The sequence below is a fragment of the Mustela nivalis genome (genome assembly GCF_964662115.1).
Source record: "Mustela nivalis genome assembly, chromosome: X".
In the NCBI taxonomy this organism is placed as follows: Eukaryota; Metazoa; Chordata; class Mammalia; order Carnivora; family Mustelidae; genus Mustela; species Mustela nivalis.
In genome coordinates this window covers 14,559,199-14,583,054 of record NC_139040.1, presented here as the reverse complement: position 1 = coordinate 14,583,054, position 23,856 = coordinate 14,559,199, and the positions used below count along the sequence as shown (strand labels likewise).

Sequence of the window (23,856 nt, the reverse complement as noted above, 5' to 3'; positions counted from 1 at the left end):
TGACTTTTTTTTTTAAAGATTTTATGTATTTATGGAGGGGGGGGAGCGAGCACAGGCAGACAGAGTGGCAGCAGAGGCAGAGGGAGAAGCAGGCCCCCTGCTGAGCAAGGAGCCCGATGTGGGACTCGATCCCAGGACGCTGGGATCATGACCCGAGGTGAAGGCAGCTGCTTAACCAACTGAGCCACCCAGGCGTCCCCAGGTATGATTTTTTAAATTTGTTTGTACCCCACCCAAAACTTGTCTGTACCTGCTTATAAAAACCCTGCACTGACTCTGCATGACACCTCAGCGTCACCGGCAACAAGGGCGCAGAGGTCCGGGTTCGAATTCGCAATAAACGACCCTGGCTGTTTGGCTTTGACTCGTGTCTCTGGTCGTCTGCAGTGGAGGGCGTAGAACGCACTCGGCATTACAATCATGACTGAGAGAGGGTCGCTCAAGCGACTGAGCCATCCAGGTGCCCCAATATTTTCTTTTTAAACATCTTATTTATTTATTTGACAGACAGAGACCCCAAGTAGGCAGAGAGGCAGGCAGAGAGAGAGAGAGAGGAGGAAGCAGACTCACTGCTGAGCAGAGGGCTGATGCGGGGCTTGATCCCAGGACCCTGAGATCATGACCTGAGCTGAAGGCAGAGGCTTTAACCCACTGAGTCACCCAGGCGCCCCCAGGCGCCCCAATATTTGACTTCAATTCTTATTTCATACACATATAGAAGGCCGTGGATGGGTAATCTCTCATCTTCTGGTTACCAAACCATGTGGATCTCCATATCACTACCCATCCTGCCTTCCTCTCCTCCTGCTGGTAGGACAGTGGCTCCCCCAGTGTAGTTAGCCTCCATCCCCAAACAGCAGCATGGACAGGGCCTGGGAACTTGTTAGAAATGCACATTTGCAGACTCTGCCTTGAGACCTACAGAATCCCAAATTCTGGTGGAAGAAGGGACAGCAATCTGTGCTTTGACAAGCTCTCCAGGAAACTCTGCTGCACAACCAAGTTGGGGAACCGATGTAATGGAAGATTAATGGCTCTTCTCATTTAAGGCCAGTTCTTCTACCTGTGTTTTGGACAGTGACCTCCCCTGCTTTCTTGGGAATTTTATGTCATTAATTCTTTTCTTGTATATATTCAACCACTGCTCAACTGAAACTTTCTCCAGCACATCAAAACATGCACAAGCCTTTCTCATGTAGAAACCCCCCTGCCGGAGCACCTGGGTGGCTCAGTTGGTTAAGCCTCTGCCTTTGGCTCAGGTCATGATCTCGGGATTCTGGGATCAAATCCCTCATCCGGTTCCCTGCTCAGTGGGGAATCTGCTTCTCCCTCTCCCTCTGTGATTTCTCTGACTCTCCCTCTGTCTTAAAAAAGACAGAAAGAAAATCCCCTCTGGGGTGCCTGCCTGGCTCAGTCAAGGGAGAATTTGACTCCTGATCTCAGGGTTGTGAGTTCAAAGCCCCAAAGTTGTGTGTAGAGCTTACTTACAAAAATAAATAAATAAATAAATAAGTTTTTTAAAAAAGAAAGAAAGTAAAAAAGAAAAGAACCTCCCCCAACTCAGTCTTTTATCCCCTTCTGGCTACCACTTGCTAGTTTTCCTCCCCTCCACAACCAAACATCTCAAAAGAGTTGAGTAAATTGTGGGACAGTGGGTCATTAGTACTTTTTGTGAGAATCCCACTGCCGGTGGGAAGAAAACCTGGAACAGCCATCTGGGAGGGCAGTTTGGTAGTATCTGTGAAAATATCAGAAGGACAAGTGGTGTCTATGAAACCTTCAGTGAGCCCTACCTTTCTTGTCGCCTTCCCTGCCCAGGCCAGTGTGTATAAAGCAGTTTTGTGTGTGTGCGCAGGATTGTTAGCAACTAGGGACAAAAGTGGAAACAACTTCAGTAACTATCAGTAGAGGAATGTTGAATAAATACTGATGTTCTCCTAGTACGTGACATCCGTAGCACATCTGTTAAAACACTAAAGTACATTACTTTATACATAATGTTATACTATATGGAAAATAGGTATATGTAAAATATGCCTCAGTATATGCATATGTGTATATGCATGTACATATGTAAAATTATACTATAGACAACATTACATGTTACTACATGGGAAAGGCCAGGAAGGGCACACCAAACAAATAATAATGGTTACCTCCAGAAAGTGAGAACTCCACGATTGATGGCAGTGGTCAGAGGACTTTAGTCTTCTCTGTAATGCTCTTTTTTTTTTTTTAAATAAAGGACAATTTGGGGGCAGCTGGGTGGCTCAGTGGGTTAAGCCGCTGCCTTCGGCTCAGGTCATGGTCTCAGGGTCCTGGGATCGAGTCCCGCATCAGGCTCTCTGCTCAGCAGGGAGCCGGCTTCCTCCTCTCTCTCTCTGCCTGCCTCTATGCCTACTTGTGATCTCTCTCTCTGTCAAATAAATAAATAAATAATCTTTAAAATAAATAAATAAATAAAGGACAATTTAAGGAAAGGAGATTTAATATTCTTTTTTAAAAAAGGATTCGTGGGCGCCTGGGTGGCTCAGTGGTTAAGCCGCTGCCTTCGGCTCAGGTCATGATCTCAGGGTCCTGGGATCGAGTCCGGCATCGGGCTCTCTGCTCAGCAGGGAGCCTGCTTCCTCCTCTCTCTCTCTCTCTCTGTCTCTCTCTCTGCCTGCCTCTCTGACTACTTGTGATTTCTCTCTGTCAAATAAATAAATAAAATCTTAAATCTTTAAAAAAAATAAAAAATAAAATAAAATAAAAAAGGATTCGTTTATTGGGTCGCCTGGGTGACTCAGTGGGTTAAGCCGCTGCCTTCGGCTCAGGTCATGGTCTCAGGGTCCTGGGATCGAGTCCCGCATCGGGCTCTCTGCTCAGCGGGGAGCCTGCTTCCTCCTCTTTCTCTGCCTGCCTCTCTGCCTGTTTGTGAGCCCTCTGTGTCAAATGAATGGATAAAATCTTTAAAAAAAAAAAAAGGGTTCATTTATTTATTTGAGAGAGAGAGAGAGCAAGCTACAGAGAGCACAAACCAGGGGAGAGGGAGAAGCAGACCCCCTGCTGAGCAGGGAGCTGGATGCAGGACTCCATCCCAGGACCCTGAGGTCATGACCAGAGCCTAAGGCAGACACTTAATCAACTGAGTCACCCAGGCGCCCCTGAACGTTCTAATTTTTATAAAGGAGAAACATATTTCTATATTACTTATGCAATTAAAAGTTAATCAAATAAAAGAACGTTGTCTATACCAACTACCTTCATTTCTTTTGTTTAAAAGAGTTTATTTCTTTACTTGACAGAGATCACAAGTAGGCAGAGTCAGGTAGACAGCAGGGGGAACAGGCTCCCTGCCGAGCAGAGAGCCCGACTCTCAAGCCCAGGACCCAGGGACCGTGGGACCATGACCGGACCTGAAGGCAGAGGCTTTAACCACTGGGCCACCCAGGTGCCCCTAACTACCTTCATTTCATCACCTGTTACTCAATGCTCAATCTGTTCCAATCTGGCTTTTCTCCTGATAATTTTCCCTCAGATAGTTCTCTCTCATGTCACCAACAACATCTGTGTCACCAAATCAGATAGATTAAATGTCTGCTATTTTACTTGCTTTTTTGGTTTTGTTTTGTTGTTTTTTGGTTCTTGAGCACTTTCTCCTTGAAGGGCTGTCTTCCTTTGGCTTTCAAGCCCTTTTAGATTGAACATCACATAGTTCTGGTTTTCCACCTACCTCTCCACCTACTTCTTCTCTAGCAACTGTAGTTTATCGCTTTCTACTAGACTACAAACTGTTGACATTTTTCAAAGATTGGCCCTAGACCCTCCTCTGCTCTCTTCCTGTACTCATCTTGTATGCAATTTCTTCTATCATAAGCCATCAATTCCCAAATTTATGTCTCCTTTCCAGAGCTATATATTCATGCTTGAAATCTCCATTTGTGAAATCTTGCCATTTGCAACAACAAGGGTGGAACTAGAGGGGATTCTGCTGAGGGAAATAAGTCAATCAGAGAAAGACAATTATCCTATGATCTCACTGATAGGTGGAATTTAAGAAACAAAACAGACGAACATGGGGAAGGAAAGGAAAAATAAAGTAAGATAAAAAACAGAGAAGGAGACAAACCATAGGAGACTTTTAACTCTAGAGAACCGACAGGGATGCTGGAGGGGTGGGGGTGGGGGAAGGGGTCACTGGGGGATGGGAATAAGGAAGATATGTGATGTGATGAGCTGGGTGTTATAGGCAACTGATGACTCACTAAATTCTACCCCTGAAACGAGCAATACAATATATGTTGACTAAATTGAATTTATTTTTTTTTTTTAAAGATTTTATTTATTTATTTGACAGAGAGAGATCACAGTAGACAGAGAGGCAGGCAGAGAGAGGGGGGGAAGCAGGCTCCCCGCTGAGCAGAGAGCCCCATGCGGGACTCGATCCCAGGACCCTGAGATCATGACCCGAGCCGAAGGCAGCGGCTCAACCCACTGAGCCACCCAGGTGCCCCGACTAAATTGAATTTAAATGAAAAAAATTAATCTCCATCTGTAACTCTCAGGGCCTCCTCAGGTTTAACAGTTCCAAAAACCCCTCCTGATCTCTCTCTCTCTCTGTCACCTTAAACCTGGTCCTCTCCCAATGCCATGGCTTCACTACCCAGCCACTTGTGCAAATCAGCAGCCTGTGAATCAGCATGACCCTTCCCTCTGCCTCAGGCCGCAGTATCACCCATCCATCACCAAATCCTATCAGTTTTAACTCCTAAATATCTCATTATGTCCACAGTTAACACTAGGTTAATGCTCTAGTCAAGAGGTTCTCAAAGGTTGGTTCGAGAACTCTGGAAGGATCCAGAGACACATCCAGTGTGTTTCCAAGATGAAAAATTGCATAATAATTCCGAATATGCGGTAGTCCTGAGGCTGTGTGACCTGTGATATCACCACAAATTGAATGCAGAAGCAAGTAGGAGAATCTGGCTATCTTCTATGAAGCCAGACATTAAGGAGATGGGCCAAAATGAAAAACAATACCACCCTTCTCACTGCTCCCTTTTGTTTTAGAGAATATAAGGTTTTTTCTAGAACCACCTGACAATAGAACAAACAATCCTAATATTTGTATGAAACCATTAGAGACCCAGAATAGCAATCTTTTTTTTAAAAACATATACTGCCTGCAGAATAATTTTTTTTAAGGTTTTATTTATTTGTTTGAGAGAAAGCACAAGCAGGGGGAGCTGCAGAGAGAGAGGGAGATAGAGGCTCCCTGCTAAGCAGGGGCTCCATCTCAGGACCTGAGATCGTGACCTGAGCTGAAGGCAGATGCTTAATCAACTGAGCCACCCAGGTGCCCCCGTAGCCAAAGCAATCTTGAGAAAGAACAAAACTTGTGGCCTCATGCTCCCTGATTTCAAACTATACTACAGAGCTGCAGTAATCAAAACAGTATAGTAGTGGCATTAAAAAACAGACACTTAGATCAAGGGAACAAAATAGCCCAGAAATGAACCCAAATATATGTGGTCAATTAATTTATGACAAGGGAGCCAAGAACATAGAATGAGAAAAAGACAGTGTTTTCAGTAAATGGTGTTGGGAAAACTGAACAGCCAGATACAAAAGAATAGAAGTGGATCACTAGTTTACATCATGCATAAAAATAAACTCAAAATGGATCTGAGTGTAAGATCTGAAACCATGAAACTCCTAGAAGAAAACATAGGTAGTAAGCTTCTTGGTGTTGGTCTTGGTAATGATTTTTTGGATCTGACATGAGAAATGTAGAGGCCGAGAAAAATTAAGGCCATCCCACCTCAGGTTTAGCTCCGGCAGCCATCTCAGACCCCTGTGCCCAAGGCCTGAACTTTTCCCCACTTTACTTTAGTTCTAAGGACCCCCACTCTGCTTTGGTTTCAGAGACCCCCCACCCTTTTTTAGTAACAGGAAGCCCCACCCTGCTTTGGTTCCAGAAACCCCCACCCTGCTTTAGTAACTGGAACCCATAAATACCCCTGCCTTAACTAAGCTCAAGGTCCAAGTCCCTACTCTTCTGTGTCGGGTATACTTGGGCCCAAGCTTAAGCTTATTGAATAAACCCTCGTGTGATTGCATCGGTGTTGGCTCCTTGGTGGTCTCTCGGACAGGAAAACTCGGGTATAACAAGAAACAAAGGCAACAAAAGCAAAAATAAATAAATAGGACTCAATCAAACTAAAATGTTTCTGCACAGCAAACAAAACAAACAGACAAACAAAAAAACGCACCAACAAAATGAAAAGGAAACCTACTGAATGAGAGAAAATATTTGTGAATCATATATATGATAATGGGCTAATATTCAAAATACATAAAGAACTCATGCAACTTAATAACAAACAAAATCACACAAATTAATCTGATTAAAAATGGGCGGAGGAGGGACACCTGGGTGGCTCAGTCAGTTAAGTGTCTGCCTTCAGCTCAGGTCATGACTTGAGGGTCCCCTCGGGATTGAGCCCAGCATCTGGGCTCCCTGCTCAGTGGAGAATCTTCTTTTCCTCTACCTCTGCTTCCCCCTCCCCCCTGTGTGTGCATTCTCTCCCAAATAAATAAAATTTTATTAAAAAAAAATAAAAATAAAAATGGGCAGAGGATTTGAACAGATATTTTCCAAAGAAGATACACAAATAGACAGCAGACACATGAAAAGATATTCAGTATCACTCATCATCAGGGAAATACAAATCAAAACCAAATGAGATACCATCTTACACCTGTTAGAATGGCTACTATCAAAAAGACAAGAAATAATAAGTGTGGGCAAGAATATGGAGAAAAGGGAACCCTTGTGTACTGTTAGTGGGGTTGTAAATTGGTGCAGCCATGGAAAACAGTGCAGAGGCCCCTCAAAAAATTAAAAATAGAACGACCATATGATCTAGCAATTCCGTTTTGAGGTGTTTATCCAAAGGAAACGAAAACACTAATTTGAAAAGATATAACCCCTCTCTGATGTTCACTGAAGTGTTATTTACAATAGCCAAGATGCGAAAGCAACCCAAATATCCATCAATGGACGAATGGATAAAGGAAATGTGGTGTAATATATAAAACAGAACATTATTTATCCTTAATAAAGAAGGAATTCTTGCCATGATGCTAAGTGAAGTAAGTCAGACAGGAAAGACAACCATCTCACTTACATGTGGAATGCAAAGCAAAACAAAACAAAACACACACACACACACACACACAAAAACACCCCCAAAAATGCAATGACAAAAAGCCGAGTACATAAATACAGAGGGCATATTAACTATAGTTCATACTGTATTGTATACTTGAAAGTTGCTAAGAGAGTAAATCTTAAACGTTTTCATCTTAAAAAATTTTTTTTTTGCGAGGGGCCTGATAGGCTCTTGATCTCGGGGTTGTGAGTTTGAGCCCCATGTTGGATGTGGAGATTACTTAAAAATAAAATCTTTTAAAAAATAAAGAAAAAGAAAGAAGAAAGAAAAGGGGGAAAAGATAACTATGTATGGTGATGGGTGTTAACTAGATTTACTGTGGTCATCATTTTTTTTTAAAGATTTTATTTATTTATTTGACAGAGAGAGATCACAAGTAGGCAGAGAGGCAGACAGAGAGAGAGAGGAGGAAGCAGGCTCCCTGCAGAGCAGAGAGCCCGACGCGGGACTCGATCCCAGGACCCCGAGATCATGACCTGAGCCGAAGGCAGCTGCTTAACACACTGAGCCACCCAGGCGTCCCTAGCAAAGGATTTTTAAATTTTAATTTTTTCTGGAGGTAATCTCTATAGTCAGTGTGGGGCTTGAACTCATGACCCTGAGACCAACAGTGGGATGCTCTACCAACTGAGCTGGCTAGTCCCCCCTGTGCAGAAAAGGATTTTAAGGGACGGTATGAGATGATGAGATTTACACTACCAGTATGAAAGAAACCTATCTAGGTTTGGGGGAAACTGGGAAGGAAAAGTGAGTAAAGGCAGGAGGTCCCAGGGATAAGCTAGACCAGCCCTGTCAGCACACTATGAAAGGTATGATTTGGCTCCTGGAGTTGGCACCCTTGCCTACCGTGGCACATTAGTTCTTTTTTTATTTTTTATTTTTTTTTTGATGTCCCAATATGCTGATTCAGAAACATGGCTTAGGGGCGCCTGGGTGGCTCAGTGGGTTAAGCCGCTGCCTTCGGCTCAGGTCATGATCTCAGGGTCCTGGGATCGAGTCCTGCGTCGGGCTCTCTGCTCAGCGGGGAGCCTGCTTCCTCCTCTCTCTCTGCCTACTTGTGATCTCTCTCTGTCAAATAAATAAATAAAATCTTTAAAAAAAAAAAAGAAACATGGCTTAAATAGAGCATGATTTCACTGGACCACAGTATTCCTTTGTTCCACTCCTTAATTTGGGTATATATATGCCAGAGAGACCTGGAAAGAGGATGGGAACTGTCACATGGATATCTTTAACTCGAAATAGTTAGAATCCAGGGAAAAAAGGAACTATTAAAGACCTAGTCACTATATTCGTCCATTTTACGCGTTGTCTTTAGTGCAGGCCGAAGTACCCACTTTTATTTTTTTAAGATTTTATTTATTTATTTATTTATTTATTTGACAGACACAGAGAGAGAGAGAGATCACAAGAGAGACAGATGATGGCGGGGGGGCGGCGGGGAGCAGGCTCCCTGCTGAGTGGAGAGCCTGATCATGCGGCACCCGATCCCAGGACCCTGAGATCATGACCTGAGCGGAAGGCAGAGGCTTAACCCACTGGGCCACCCAGGTGCCCCTGAAGTACCCACTTCTGTGAAGTGCCATTCTTTGTGTTTCTCTCCTCTCCCAAAGTCGTTTGAGTGACATTGTGTATCACGAATTTCATGGTTGAATCTGTCTGTGCACCCCTGCCCAAGAGAGCTCCCAACTTCAGGTTCATATGCTTCACTCAAGCTTTTACTTACATGTTTCATAGCTGATGTTGCTGTTGAATTTCCAGCTCCATAAAATGAGTGTATTTCTTTTTTATTACCACTTGGTCCTTCCTTCTATTATTTTTAATAAGATGTTGTGTATTTATTTGAGAGAGAGACAGAAAGACAGAGAGAGCACCAGCAGCGGTGAGGGGTAGGGGAAGAAGGAGAAGCAGACTCCCCACTGAGCAGGGGCTTGATTTCCAGACTGTGAGATCATGACCTGAGCCAAAGGCAGAAGCTTAACCATCTGAGCCACCCAGGCGCCCCTGGCACTTCCTCTTAATTCCATTATATTTCAGAACTAAATTAGATATCAGGGGATCTGCTTCCTTCCTTTGACTTGGTCCTCTATTACAGTGTGAACTTGGACAAGCAAACTAGCTACCCGTGGCCTCAGTTATCTCACATAAAATGACTACCCTGTCTACCGGGGGCATAACGTCAAAGATGGATGGGCAGGAGCTATGCAGATTCTACTGCTGTAAAAAAAAAAGTGGGATTATCCTGGTTATCTACACTTACTCCCATTGATTGCATCCTCTTTTGACTTCTAAATGAAGTAAAATATATACAAATTCCCAGAGACAGTGTAAGTTACATGGTATTCATTCTTCCATCTTTTCATTTATTCTGAATCAATGCATTGTGCTTGTTGGTGGCAAAATTTGACACCCACGAGTGAGTCTCTTGCCATATGGATTATTTTAGTCTGATTCTTTTTTTTTCTTTTCTAAAATTTTTCTAAGTTTTATTTATTTTAATAATCTCTGTGCTCAACATGGGGCTTGAACTCACTGAGCCTGAGATCAAGAGTCCGACTGAGCCAGCCAGGCCTCCCTAGGCTGATTATTATTTTTTTTCCCCTAGGCTGATTATTAAGAAATAGAAGACTAGGGAAATGTTTCTTTTCTTCTTCTTTTTTTTTTTAAGATATTTATTTATTTGACAGACAGAGATCACAAGTAGGCAGAGAGGCAGGCAGAGAGAGAGGGGAGGAAGCAAGCTCCCTGCTGAGTAGAGAACCCCATGTGGGGCTCGATCCCAGGACTGTGGGATCATGACCCGAGCTAAAGGCAGAGGCTTTAACCCACTGAGCCACCCAGGCGCCCCTGTTTCTTTTCTTCTTCTTTTTTTTTTCCGGTTTATATATTTATTTAAGTAATCTCTACTCCAAATGTGTAGCTTGAACTCAGGACCCTGAGATCAAGAGTTGCAGACTCCTCCATCTGAGGCAGCCAGGAACCCTAGGAAGTTTTTCTTCTTTTATCTTCCCCTTAAGTGCCTAAGAGAATCTTGGGGTGCTTAGATGGCTCAGTCAGTTAAGCATCTGACTCTTTTTTTTTTAAGATTTTATTTATTTTAATTTAAATTTTATTTTTTAAATAAACATATAATGTATTTTTATCCCCAGGGGTACAGGTCTGTGAATCGCCAGGTTTACACATTTTGCAGCACTCACCATAGCACATACCCTCCCCAATGTCCATAACCCCAACCCCCTCTCCCGATCCCCCCTCCCCCCTGCAACCCTCAGTTTGTTTTGTGAGATTAAGAGTCACTTATGGTTTGTCTCCCTCCCGATCCCATCTTGTTTCATTTATTCTTTTCCTAAGATTTTATTTATTTATTTGACAGACATAGATCACAAGTAGGCAGAGAGGCAGGCAGAGAGAGAGGGAGAGGCAGGCTCCCCGCTGAGTGGAGAGCCCGATGTGGGGCTTAATCCCAGGACCTTGAGATCATGACCTGAGCCGAAGGCAGAGGCCCAATGCACTGAGCCATCCAGGCGCCCCAAGCATCTACCTCTTGATTTTGGCTCAGGTCATGGTCTCAGGAGCCTGAGATAGAGCCCTGGGTGTTGGGCTCTGCATCTAGGCATGGAGCCTGCTTAAGATTCTCCCTCTCCCTGTGCACCCCCCCTCACCCCCCAAAGAATCCAGACAGAGGTCCTGTTCTAGAAAGGGAGCTATAGTGACAGACAACTATAGTAGAGCATAATTTAGGTGTGGTAGACAGATGGGAACTTACCAAAGTCGGTTAAAATTTTTTTCTGTGTCCCATTGTTTCTGTACAGCCTGGCAAACATATGTTCACAAAATATTTGCTCTTTCCCAATTACTTGTGAATTGTCTGCCTTCCTTTTGAAGCCTCAGACCCCTACTCCCTTCTCCTTAGTCCAGAATAGCACAAACATCATTTTCTCCTGTTTTTGAAATCTCTTGTTTTTTTTTTTTTGTGGATTCCCTATATGTACGTAATTAAATTAGATTTTTCTCCTGTTAATCTGTCTTATGTCCGTGTAATTCCTAGACCAGTCAAAAGAACCTTGAAGGGTAGAGACAAAGTTTGCTTCTTCCACGTGCTCTTACCAAGTGCCTGGGTCTGTGCTAGGAACAGAAGACAAAAAAAGGATCCTGTGCTTAAGGAGCTTACTTTCAGCAGAGCGTGAGAGAAAAGTAAGCAAATAAAATGAATAATGTATTCTTCACTCTCCACTAAAATACTCCTAATGGCACAGAAGGGAAAACCCATGTCTCCCTGGAGTTTGGGGCATAGCCTACATTAAGAAATTAATTTCTTTGAATTTTATCTTTTTTTTTTGAATTTTATCTTTTTTTTAAGTTTTAATTTTAATTCCAATTAGTTAACAGAGTGTAATATGAGTTGCAGGTGTACAATATAGTGATTCAACACTTCCATACACCACCAGGTGCTCATCACAAGTGGCCTCCTTAAACCCTAGCACCTGTTTCCCCCCAACCACGACTTACCTTCTTATAACCATCAGTTTGTTCTCTATAGTTAAGTCTCTGTCTCTTGGTTTGCCTCTCTCTCTTGAATTTTATCTTTTACCTTTTAATTTTTAAAAAATATTTTATTTATTTATTTGACAGAGATCACAAGTAGGCAGAGGGGCAGGCAGAGAGAGAAGGAAGCAGGCTCCCTGCTGAGCAGAGAGCCTGCACAGCTCCATCCCAGGACCCTGGGATCATGACCCAACCTGAAGGCAGAGAGGCTTTAACCCACTGAGCCACCCAGGTGCCCCTATCTTTTAATAAAAAAAAAAAAAAATTACTGGGCGCCTGGGTGGCTCAGTGGGTTGAGCCGCTGCCTTCTGCTCAGGTCATGATCTCGGGATCCTGGGATCGAGTCCCGCATCGGGTTCTCTGCTCAGCAGGGAGCCTGCTTCCTTCTCTCTCTCTGCCTGCCTCTCAGTGTACTTGTAATTTCTCTCTGTCAAATAAATAAATAAAATCTTAAAAAAAAATTACTTATTTACTTGAGAGAGAGTGCAGGAGTAAGAGAGCACAAGCAGGGGGAGCAGCAGAGGGAGAGCGAGAAACAGACTCCCCATCGATCAGGGAGCCCAATGTGGGGTTCTATCTCGTGACCCTCAGATCATCACCTGAACCAAAAGCAGCTGCCCAACCAACTGAGCCATCCAGGTGCCCCTTGAATTTTATCTTTTAACCCACTGAGCCACCCAGGCACCCCTGAATTTTATCTTTTAAAAGCCTTGCAAATTTTGCATTCTATACCAAAACACAGCCCTATTTGTTTTGTTGTTGCCTTTTTTCTTTTTACATATCATCCAACCAAGTGGGGTTTATTCTGGAAATACATTACTGATTCAACATTTAAATGTCAATGTAATGCATCATATTAATAGTCTTACTAAGAAACACTGCCAAAAAATTGAATAAAATTCAATATTGCATCATGGTAAAAACTTCCAACAAACTAGGAAGAGAAAAGAACTTCCTTAACTTGATAAAGAACAAGTATAAAACGCCTGTAGCTGGGAGGGGGGTACCTGTGTGGCTCAGTCGGTTAAGCATCTGTCATCTGTTCAGGTCATGATCCAAGAGTCCTGGGATTGAGCCCCTATGCAGGCTCCTTGCTCAGTGGGGAGCCTGCTTCTCCCCCTCTCTCTGCCTGCCGCTCCCCCTGCTTGTATGCTTGTGCTCTCTGTCAAATAAATAAATAAAATCTTAAAAAAAAGAAGCCTATTGGGGCACCTGGGTGGCTCAGTGGGTTAAGCCACTGCCTTCAGCTCAGGTCATGATCAAAGCCAGGCCTGCCTAGTGAATGGCTTCCTGGAGCACAGGCAGCACAGAGAATCCACCAGAATGAGCCCTCCCCCCCCTTTCAGGTGGATAGAGCTGGTGACAATCACACAGTGGGGACACCGGGAGGGCTGTGTCTTATTGCGGAGAATGGGGACGTAGCCCTCGGTGATGCTTTACGTCTTGAGTTTAACAGACACATCACGGCAGCTTTTATGGAAGACGTCAAAGCCCCAGTTTGAACGGTAGATGAGGACGGGGCCGGGGCCAAAAGGCTCGCAAACAGGCTGACGGCTGCTCTTTCCAGCTCGTCGGTCTCCGGAGGGGCTGGGGCCGGTCTCCTGTAGGCGACTTGGGTGACACACCAGCCCCGGGTAGCCTCCTCCAGCATGTTCCCCGCACTCGGTGGGCCGCCCCGGCTGGGTCAGTAGGACACCCTGTCCCCGCTGCAGTCCTGGCCCGCGGGGCCCTAGCTCAGCCGCTAGACGTCCCAGCCCAGGCCTCAAAGGCTGGCAGAGCATCCCGTTTATTTTAACACGTACAATTTTTCGGCCAAAGACTGACCAGAGAAGGGTGGTAACATAGTGGCAAAACGCAAGAGTTTTATTCAAGCTCTGGTTGCTTCGATTCGTGACGGCTCTACTGCTCTTTCTTGTTCCTCCTCACAAAAGTGGTGCCCCTTCTGATCACCTTATCCCCTTCTCCAAATCTTTACAAGGGCCTCTCCAGTCCGCGTGGTCAAGTTCGTTCTCCCTGCCCTCGCAACGCTCGGAATTCTGATCATTGGTACATTTTCTCCTGCCACTTTTCCTGCCTCTCTGATCCAGGAGTTAAGTCACTAAATTCTACAGGCCTCTGCTAACCGCCGGTTCGCTGCCTTTGTTCCGCCTGGAATCGCAGGCTGCCAATCAACAGAGGATGCAGACCTCTTAGAGCGAGGGAACTTGGACAGAATGGCGAGGTGCACTGATCTCAGCGTACACAAGTGACCTCTTGTTCTCCAAAGCTCTTGACAGACAAGAAGGAAAAATGACCAGCTCTTCTGCTGTCTTTGTTGTATGATGCCTACACTACTGTCTAGGTCCAAATACAAGCACTTTGCATTATAGGACAGCACAAGGAGCAGAAGGTGAGGGCTACAAGGATTCCTACAGAGGTCGAAAAATAAGATCCCCGGAGCTAAGCGAGGGAGAACTTTCTTTCAAAGACTGAGAGCAACACTTCCCTCTCCCTCCCTCTTCTTTCATCTTTGCCCCTTCCACCCTCCTCCCCCAGACAGGAGCTGTCCAACAGAAATGGAATGCCAGTGAACTTGTGGAATCACTATGTTGTACACCTGAAATTGATGTGATATTGTGTGTCGACAATACGCTAAAGAACATATTTAGGATAAGTTCACCTGACAGTCTCTAGGATGTGATTATTATGGTTTTCTTTTCTTTCTTTCTTTTTGTGCTTTTTTTTTTCTTACGGTGATTTTAAAGGTTTTTCAGATTACCATTGAATCACAATATAATAAACGTATTCTACTTAAGTCATCAATGTAAAATAAAAGTTGCCTCTCCCAGGTAGGAATGATGCCAGAATTTATTACACATTGAGCAATCCATGTATCATCACAGACAACATAAAAATATCGAGTAGCTGAACTGGTTAATTTGTATCAGTGCATGGCTTTGTTTTGCTGTATTATTTCCGCAGAATTTATTTATATTAAGAGTGCTTTAATGAATAAAAAAAGAAATATGACATGAGCCACATGTCATTTTAAATGTTTTAGCAGCCACAATTTATTTTTTTAAAATTTATTTTAAAGTAGGCTCCATGCCCAACATGGGATTTGAACTCATGAACTCTGAGATCAAGAGGCCCATTCTCTATGGACTGAGCCAGCCAGGAGCCCCTAGCAATCATACTTTAGAAAGAAACAGGTGAGGGATGCCTGGGTGGCTCAGTGGGTTAAGCCTTTACCTTCTGCTCAGGTCATGATCTCAGGGTCATGGGATTGAGCCCCACTTTGGGATACCCCCCCCCATCTGCCTGTCTCTCTACCTACTTGTGATCTTTGTGAAAAACAAAACAAAACACAGGTGAAATTAATTTTAATAATATTTTATTCAATGCAACTGACCCAAAATATTATTGTTTTGACATGCAATCAATATAAAAACGCAGAGGTTTGCATTCCTTTTTCCAAGCAGTCCCTGATACTGGGTGTGCACTTGGCCCTATGGAACATCAATTTTGCACTGGCTGCATTTCAAGCGCCTAACACCCACCATACTGGACAGCTTGGCCCCGTAATTTCCCCTCTTCCCCATTCTTGTCCCACCACCCCGCCGGAAAAAGTGAAAATGGGGGGGGGGGGTAAACACTGCTACTTTGGGACTGAGGCAAACTCAGGGAGGACACAACACCCTGTTTAGTTGTGATGTTGCATGCTGAGACCTCTCAGCCAGCCTCCGTTGCCCCCCTTCCCCGCTCCCCGAGGCACCTCTAACCGCGGTAAAGTGCCGGGCTGTGGGTGGGGGGTGGGAGAGTGGGGAAGGCGGGGGGGGGGGGGCGTGTGGAAGACTTAGCGGGGACCCGCACGCATGCGTACTCCGAGTGCTCATATGAGTAGCCTGGAGCCCTAGCAACGGGTTCCAAGCCACTGTTTCGTCGGAATAAGTGGCTTTCCCTGGAGTTCTAGTCCCACCAGCCGAGTTATCATATCCGTTTCTCCCGTTCACTGGTTAGATCTCGCCTGTAGTGCGCCCCCGAGCCCTGAGCCGGCTCCTCAAATGAGTACTCGTGGTTTCCGCGTGGGAACCAACCCTTGCCGCCTCAGGCTCGCCCTCCCCGGGCTGAGGTGGCTGCTGGGGCTGTGGCTGTTCCTGGGGCTTCAGGCCACCCCCAGCGCGGCCTTCTACCTCCCCGGGTTGGCTCCAGTTAACTTCTGCGAGGCGACCCGAGAGACTGCAACCTGCAAGGTGAGCACCCGTGGGAGGCAGTGAGATGTGAGGGGAAGGCTTCCGGCAGGGGTAGGGGGCACGCCGGGGGGAGACCACGGTCGCGAGCTCTTCCGCCTCTGACCCAGAACGCCACAGCCCTTTCTGTGGGTGTGTCTCAGCGGCTCTATCTCTGAGCCTTGCACGTGGACCATCCGGACCACTCTTTTCCCAGATTCTCTTTCCCTCCCTTTCGGCCCCTCCCCTTACTCTCCGTTCGCCCAGCTCCCGCTCAGCTCTTCCTCCATCCTCAGAGCTCCTCCTTTTCCCCCATTTCTCTTGGCTCCCTCCTTTTCATCTCAGCGTTTCCTCTTCTCCTCCCTCCCCGCCCCGCCCCTCCCTTCTCCTCTTCCGTCGCAGTCCCTCCCCTCCCCTCCTTTAGGCCCCGCCCCGGTGCCTGGGCCCCTCCCTTCCCCACTTCCCTCGTAGCCCCTCCCCTCCCTCTAGGCCCCGCCCCTCCCTTCCCCACTTCCCTCCCTCCAGGCCCCGCCCCCGATGCATGGCGCCGCCCTCCCTTCCACTTAGCCCCACCCCTTCCCTCCAATCTCCCCTCTGGGTCCCGCCCTTTTTGCCTGGCTCCACCCCTCCCTCTTTCTTTTCCCTCTGGGCCCGCCCCCTTGCTTCCCCCCCTTTTTTTTAAAGATTTTTAAAATTTTATTTTATTTTTTATTTTTTTAAAGGATTTTATTTATTTATTTGAGAGAGAGAGACAGTGAGAGAGAGCATGAGCGAGAAGGTCAGAGGGAGAAGCAGACTCCCCATGCAGCTGGGAGCCCAATGCGGGACTCGATCCTGGGACTTCAGGATCATGACCTGAGCTGAAAGCAGTCGTCCAACCAACTGAGCCACCCAGGCGTCCCTAAGATTTTTTTTTTTTTAAGATTTTATTTATTTATTTGACAGAAAGAAATCACAAGTAGGCAGAGAGAGAGGAGGAAGCAGGCTCCCCGCCTAGCAGAGAGCCCGATGCGGGACTCGATCCCAGGACCCTGAGATCATGACTTGAGCCGAAGGCAGGGCTTTAACCCACTGAGCCACCCAGGCGCCCCCCTAAGATTTTTTTTTAATCTGACACAGCGAGAGAGTCAGAGAAAGAGTGAGACAGACAGAGACGGAAAACGAGCAGTGGGAATGGGAGAGAAGCAGGTTTCCCACCGAGCAGGGAGGCCCATGCGGGGCTCGATTCCAGGACGCGGGGATCATGACCCCAGCCGCAGGCAAATGCCTAACACTAAGCCACACACGCAGCCCTTGCTTCCTCCTTTCCGCAGTGCTTCTCCACCGCCCTTCTTAGCTCCTTCTGTTCCTCCTTCCTCGGAGCTCCTTCCTCCCTATTGGCTGCTCCTCCACTTAGCTCCTCCTCTTCTGTCGCAGCTCCTTTCCTTCCGCCGCCTGGGCTCTTTCCTCTGGCTCTCTTCTTCCGTTTCCTGTTGTCTCCCTTGTACTCTCTCTCACACAGTCACCATGGTCGTTTAAAAAAAATTGACTTAAATGCCAGTGAGTTCACATGCATTCTTATATTAGCTTCAGGTGTAGAATTTAGTGATTCAGCACTTCCTTACAAAGACCAGGAGCTCGTCACAAGTGCGCTGCTTAGTTCCCATCAGCTATTTCACCCATCCCCCCATCCGCCTCACTGTGGCCTTAGACGCAACCCCACCGTGTTTCCTTTCTGTCATTCTTCACTCCTCCAGGCAGCCTGCTTGTTACCTCTCTAATTCTTGTTAATGCACTTTTGTCTCCCCTAGGCCCTTTGCCTGTAAACATCAAGGTATTATTTACCTCTCAGACTTGAGAGGATAAAATGAGACAATGTATGAAAAGCACTGACAACTATACGTGGCGCTTAGTAAGCTTAGTAAGCTTTCCATAAATGGTAACTATTATCATTATTCGTTTTCTTTAGGCAGAGATTTCTTTTTTTTTTTTTTTTAATTTAAAGTTTATTTAAGTCACCTCTACACCCAACTGGGGTTTGAACTCAAGACCTCAAAATCAAGAGTTGCATGCTCCTCCCACTGAGGCCAACGTGTCAGTCCTCTTGAAGTTCTCCAATAACTTCCTGACTCCTTTCTTCAGCAGCCTGGTTTCTGTAACTAAGCTGAGTCCAAAAAAGGTTGTGTGTTGTATTTTTTGGGGGGGGAGGCAAGTAATCACTTCAAAAGATACTAATGAATAAGACTTATTTTTCTGACTCCTAGTTGCCTAATTTAGTGAATGGGGTAGTGTTCTGTCATAGGGCACCACAAAGGCACTGGGAAGTTGAGAACAGTGCTGGGTGTGCTTTAACTATAGACTTAACCAAGTTGAAAGTTCCAGGGTGTTTTGTTTTGTTTTTAAAATTTTATTTATCAGAGAGGGCACAAGCAGGGGGAGCTGCAGGCTGGGGGAGAATCAGGCTCCCTGATGAGCAAGGAGGCAGATGTGGGACTTGATCCCATGACACTGGGATCATGACCTGAGCTGAAGGCAGCTACTTAACCGACGGAGCCACCCACGTGTCCCATTTTCCAGTATTTTTTAAAGGTCAGTTTTGGGGCCACAAGTTTGCCCTTAAAACCTGGAACTTGCCTTTTCCTGTGTGAAGTTTTGATGGTAACATTTTGAGCCAACATCTTGCCAAACACGTGTAATGTAGGAAATGGCATTTACAAAATATTTTTATGTCTGCCTTTTCTCTGGTAATTCCTCATCCTGAATCTCTATTCTTTATTTCATCAGGATTCCTAGCAAAGAAACGTGATCTTTAACCATAACAAATATCTGGAATTTTTCCATAAACTCTTTTCTTTTTGGGCTGTTACTTGCATCCTTATATGTGTTCTACTTTTTATTCTGAGTTTTTGCCTTCTGTCTTTTGGTGAGTCTCTCATTTTTAGGTTTAACACTCTAAACTTACTTCATTTGGTAGCATCCAGCCCCCCCCCCTTTTTTTAGTTTTGAAACTTTTGCTATTACAAAAGCAGTAGCATGCATGATAGATGATTAGAAAATGCAGATAGGCAAAAATAAGAAAAACATTTCTAATAACTAGAGAATTACTGCTATTACTATCTTACCATATGTTCTAGATTTTTTTCTACACATACCCATACCCACATGTGTATTTTTTTAAAGATTTATTTATTTGTTTGACAGACAGAGATCACAAGTAGACAGAGAGGCAGACAGAGAGAGAGGAGGAAGCAGACTCCCTGCTGAGCAGAGAGCCCACTGTGGGGCTCGATCCCAGGACCCTGGGATCATGACCCGAGCCGAAAGCAGAGGCCTTAACCCACTGAGCCACCCAGGCACCCCCCACATGTGTATTTTTAAAAAGATTTTATTTAGGGGCGCCTGGGTGGCTCAGTGGGTTAAGCCGCTGCCTTCAGCTCAGGTCATGATCTCAGGGTCCTGGGATCGAGTCCCGCATCGGGCTCTGTGCTCAGCAGGGAGCCTGCTTCCTCCTCTCTCTCTCTCTCTGCCTGCCTCTCTGCCTACTTGTGATCTCTCTCTGTCGAATAAATAAATAAAATCTTTAAAAAAAGATTTTATTTATTTGAGAGAGAGAATGAGAGAGAGAGAGGGTATGAGAGGGGAGAGGGTCAGAGGGAGAAGTGGATTCCCCAGTGAGGGAGGAACCTGATGTGGGTCTTGATCCTGGGACTCCAGGATCATGACCTGAGCTGAAGCCAGTTGCTTAACCCACTGAGCTACCCAGGCACCTCACATGTGTATTTTTAATAGAGTTTTTAAATTTTTTAGAGCAGTTTTAGGTTTACAGCAAAATCGAGCAGAAAGTGGAGTTCCCATATAGCCGTGCCCCCACGCATACCTAGCCTTCTTCATCAACAGCCCCTACCAGAGTGTTGCATTCCTTATAGTTGATGAACCTGGACTGACACATCATTACTACCCAAAGCCCATAGTTTACATTACAGTTCACCCTTGGTGAAGTTTGGAGGAATGTGTAATGACATTATCTATCATTATAATATCATATAGAGTAATTTCACTGCCTTATACATTCTCTATGCTCTCTGCTATTATCCGCCCCTCTCTTAATCCCTGGCAACCGCTGATCTATCTACTGTCTTCATAGTTTAGCCTTTTCCAGAATGTCTTATAGTTGGAATCATACAGTACGTAGACTTTTCAGACTTGCTTCTTTTACTTAGTAATATGCATTTAGGGTTCCTCTGTGTCTTTTCATGGCTTAATGGTTCATTGATTTTCAGTTTTGAATATTCCGTTATCCGGATGTACCACAATTCATTCATATATTTATCTACTAAAGACATCTTGGTTGCTTCTAAGTTTTCACATTGATGAACAAAGCTGCTATATACATTGTGCCAGTTTTTGGGTAGACTTATGTTTTCAACTCCTCTGGGCAAATACCAGGGTGTATCACTGCTAGATTGTTTATTAAGAGTATATTTATTTTTTTCTTCTTTTTTTCCTTTTTTCTAAAAAAATATTTTATTTAATTATTTGAAACAGAGAGAAATCACAAGTAGGCAGAGAGGAGGCAGGCGGGGGGTGGGGTGTGGGGTGGAGCAGGCTCCCCGCTGAGCAGAGAGCCTGATGTGGGGCTTGATCCCAGGACCTTGAGATCATGACCTGAGCCAAAGGCAGAGGCTTAATCCACTAAGCCACCCAGGCACCCCTATATTTAGTTTAGTTTTTTTTTTTTAAGAAATTGCCAAGCTCTCTTCTAAATTGGCTGTACCATTTTGTATTCCCACTAGCAATGAATGGAAGTCCAAATGCATTTTTTACCTACATAAAATAATGGTATCCACGTTTTTTTGTAACCTGCACTTTTTTTTTAACCGATGCCTTGTTTCTCTTCTTTTTTTTTTTTTTAAAGATTTTTGAAATTTATTTGTCAGAGAGAGTGAGCAAAAGCAGGAGGAGTGGCAGGCAGAGGGAGAAGCAGGCTCCCTGCTGAGCAAGGAACCCCGTGTGGGACTGGATCCCAGGACCCTGGAATCATGATCTGAGTCTGAGTCGAAGGCAGACGCTTAACCATCCCATAACCTGCACTTTTCTATTAACAACTCTGTCTTTCCACATCAACAGATTTTTTCCCACATGAATGCATTTTTATCTCATGTATTACCAAGATCATAGATTTCCCTAGCTATCCCTGAAATAACCAAATCAGAATCCAATCTAGGACCACAAATTGCATCTCTTTATTATAGTCTATGGTTCTTTTAATTAAGCACAGTCCCTGCTTTTTCTTTTCATAACATTAACTTATAAAAGGGATTAGTCTGTTTCTCCTGTACAATGCCCCATCCACCTGGCCTTGTCTCTTTGCTGCCTTATGATGGCATTCAGATTGGTTTAATAGTTAAACTTGAACCCTTTGGAAAGCAATTTGAAATATACATCAAAGTCTTTGAAACTGTTCATCCCCTTGATTGTAATGATCTCACTTAGAATAATATAGAAGGATACAGGCAGATAAGAGGTTTTTCCCTGTGAAGGTCTCATCTACCTGGGTCTTTTAGCCACATAGTATCCCTCCCTGGAGAGCACCAATATCGTCAGTTTCTCATATCCTGCTAGGGATTTCTTGATTAAATGAACAAATATGTGTTTATATTATTTTTTCCTCCTTTTTTTTTTTTTTTTACACAAATGGGAGCATACTGTTCTCACCTTCAGGTGCCTTTATCATTTAATGATATAGCTTAGAGACCACTTTATATCAATATATAAAGAACACTCTTGTTGTTTTTTAATGGTATATCATTCTATTATAAGGATGTTATATATTGGATTTACATAGTCCCTTATGTATGTATTTAGCTTGTTTCTATACTCTTGATCTTACCAAACATTGTTGCATATGAGAATATCCATAGAATAAATTCCTAGGAACGCAATTGCTGGGTCAAAGAATAGATGCACTTAGCAATTTTGATATCCTCAAATTGCTTTCCATGGAGGTTGCATTAATTTACACTTCCGTAGACAGTGTGTGAGAGTGCCTGCTTCTCCACAGCTTGACAGCGTGTTGTCAAACTTTTAGATCTTTGACAATTTTATGGGTGAAAAATTGTGTCTTATGGTTTTAGTTTATAATGCTTTTATCAGGCGTCTTTTTTAAAATTGAGAATCATTTCATATAAATAAAAACAACTTGTATTTTCTTTTTGGTGAACTATCTATATATTCTTTGCTCATTTTTCTATAAGGTTGGACATTTAAAAAATTGATTTGTGGACACTTTTTTTTGGTTCTGTGGTCATTCTTAAATCAGGAAACTAGTCCTTTACCTGTGACATTCTTTTCCCAAGTTTGTCAGTTGTCTTTTGGTTTTGTTTATTGTATTTTGTTTTTGTTTTTTAGCATTTAGAAAAACTGGCTTTTATTCTAATATATCTTTTTTTTTGTTTTGTTTTCTGACTTTTGTGCCCTGTTTTGAAAGTTCTTAACCAAGCCAGCCACAATTATAAAATTATTCTCCCATGGCTTCTTCTATTACTTTTATGGTTTAAATTTTAATAAATAAGATTGATATTTCCTGGTATATGTATTAGGTTAGTATCCAGCTTAACTTATTTTCCCCCAGATCACTGACCAGTTATCTACCATTATTGAATAATTTCTCTTTTCTTCACTTGACTTGTGAAACCATTAAGGTTCTTTTAAATATAGTAATATCCAGATATGCATTTTAAAATATGAATCTTATGTATGTTGTGTATTGGGATTCTAGATGAATTATTATCTAGATGAACTATTATCCTTAATTATCTGCTGTCCTTTGCTTTTCTCTATTCGCCTTTATAAAACTCTAACTGATATATGTTGCTGTTGCTGAATTTCTTTCTTTTTTTTTTTTTAAAGATTTTATTTATTGGGGCACCTGGGTGGCTCAGTGGGTTAAGCCGCTGCCTTCCGCTCAGGTCATGATCTCAGGGTCCTGGGATCGAGTCCCCCATCGGGCTCTCTGCTCAGCAGGGAGCCTGCTTCCTCCTCTCTCTCTCTCTGCCTGCTTGTGATCTCTCTCTGTCAAATAAATAAATAAAATCTTAAAAAAAAAGATTTTATTTATTTATCAGAGAGAGAGGGCGAGAGAGCAAGCACAGGCAGACAGAATGGCAGGCAGAGGCAGAGGGAGAAACAGGCTCCCCGCTGAGCAAGAAGCCCAATGCGGGACTTGATCCCAGGATGCCGGGATCATGACCTGAGCTGAAGGCAGCTGCTTAACCCACTGAGCCACCCAGGCATCCCAACTGTTGCTGAATTTCTGACAAGGTTTCATTAAGTACAGATACAATACTCTTACAGAGTTACAGTAACACTGTTTATATTTGTCCCAAACTTGATTATTTTCTTCCTCTTAAAAAAAAAAAAATCCAACCTTATGGTAAAGATGATAGCAGATGTTCAATTAAAAAAAAGCAGTTTATGGAATTTTGAACAAGAATAGTGTTCACTAAAGTTCTGCTGTTTTAGTCTCTTTAAAAATCCTATCTTGGGGCGCCTGGGTGGCTCAGTGGGTCAAAACCTCTCCATTCGGCTCAGGTCATGATCCCAGGGTCTTGAGATCGAGCCCCGCGTCGGGCTCTCTGCTCCGCAGGGAGCCTGCTTCCTCCCCCCTCTCTCTCTGCCTGCCTCTCTGTCTACTTATGATCTCTCTCTGTCAAATGAATAAAATCTTTAAAATAAAAATAAAAATAAAAATCCTATCTTGGGGGTACCTGGGGGGCCCAGTCAGGTGTCTGACCCTTGATCTCAGCTCAGGTCTTGATCTCAGGGTCATGAGTTCAAGCCCCACATAGTGCTCCATGCTGGGCATGGAGCCTACATAAAAACAAAACAAAACAAAACAAAAACCCTAT

The 23,856-nt window shown here is 44.1% G+C and overlaps 1 protein-coding gene and 1 long non-coding RNA gene across 6 annotated transcripts in view; both read left to right on the top strand.

The window, feature by feature from the left end:
- The window catches only part of LOC309856425 (transmembrane 9 superfamily member 2-like), a 100,593-nt gene that overhangs the window by 122 nt on the left and 76,615 nt on the right, over positions 1-23,856 (top strand). For 2 of the 5 annotated variants that reach the window (XM_082717621.1, XM_082717620.1), the window contains exon 1: positions 15,565-15,994. The exons of 1 other annotated variant lie outside the window; for it this stretch is intronic. In XM_082717621.1, the coding sequence (XP_082573747.1) occupies positions 15,806-15,994 (189 nt within the window). In that variant the 5' untranslated portion in view covers positions 15,565-15,805. Of the gene's footprint in view, positions 1-15,553; positions 15,995-23,856 lie in introns of those variants that run through there. 2 more of the 5 variants (XR_014307200.1, XM_082717618.1) reach the window with 2 other exon arrangements.
- On the top strand, positions 11-14,776 carry LOC309856432. The gene is made up of 2 exons (XR_014307205.1): positions 11-202; positions 13,741-14,776. It is a non-coding gene; the product is annotated as an uncharacterized lncRNA (long non-coding RNA).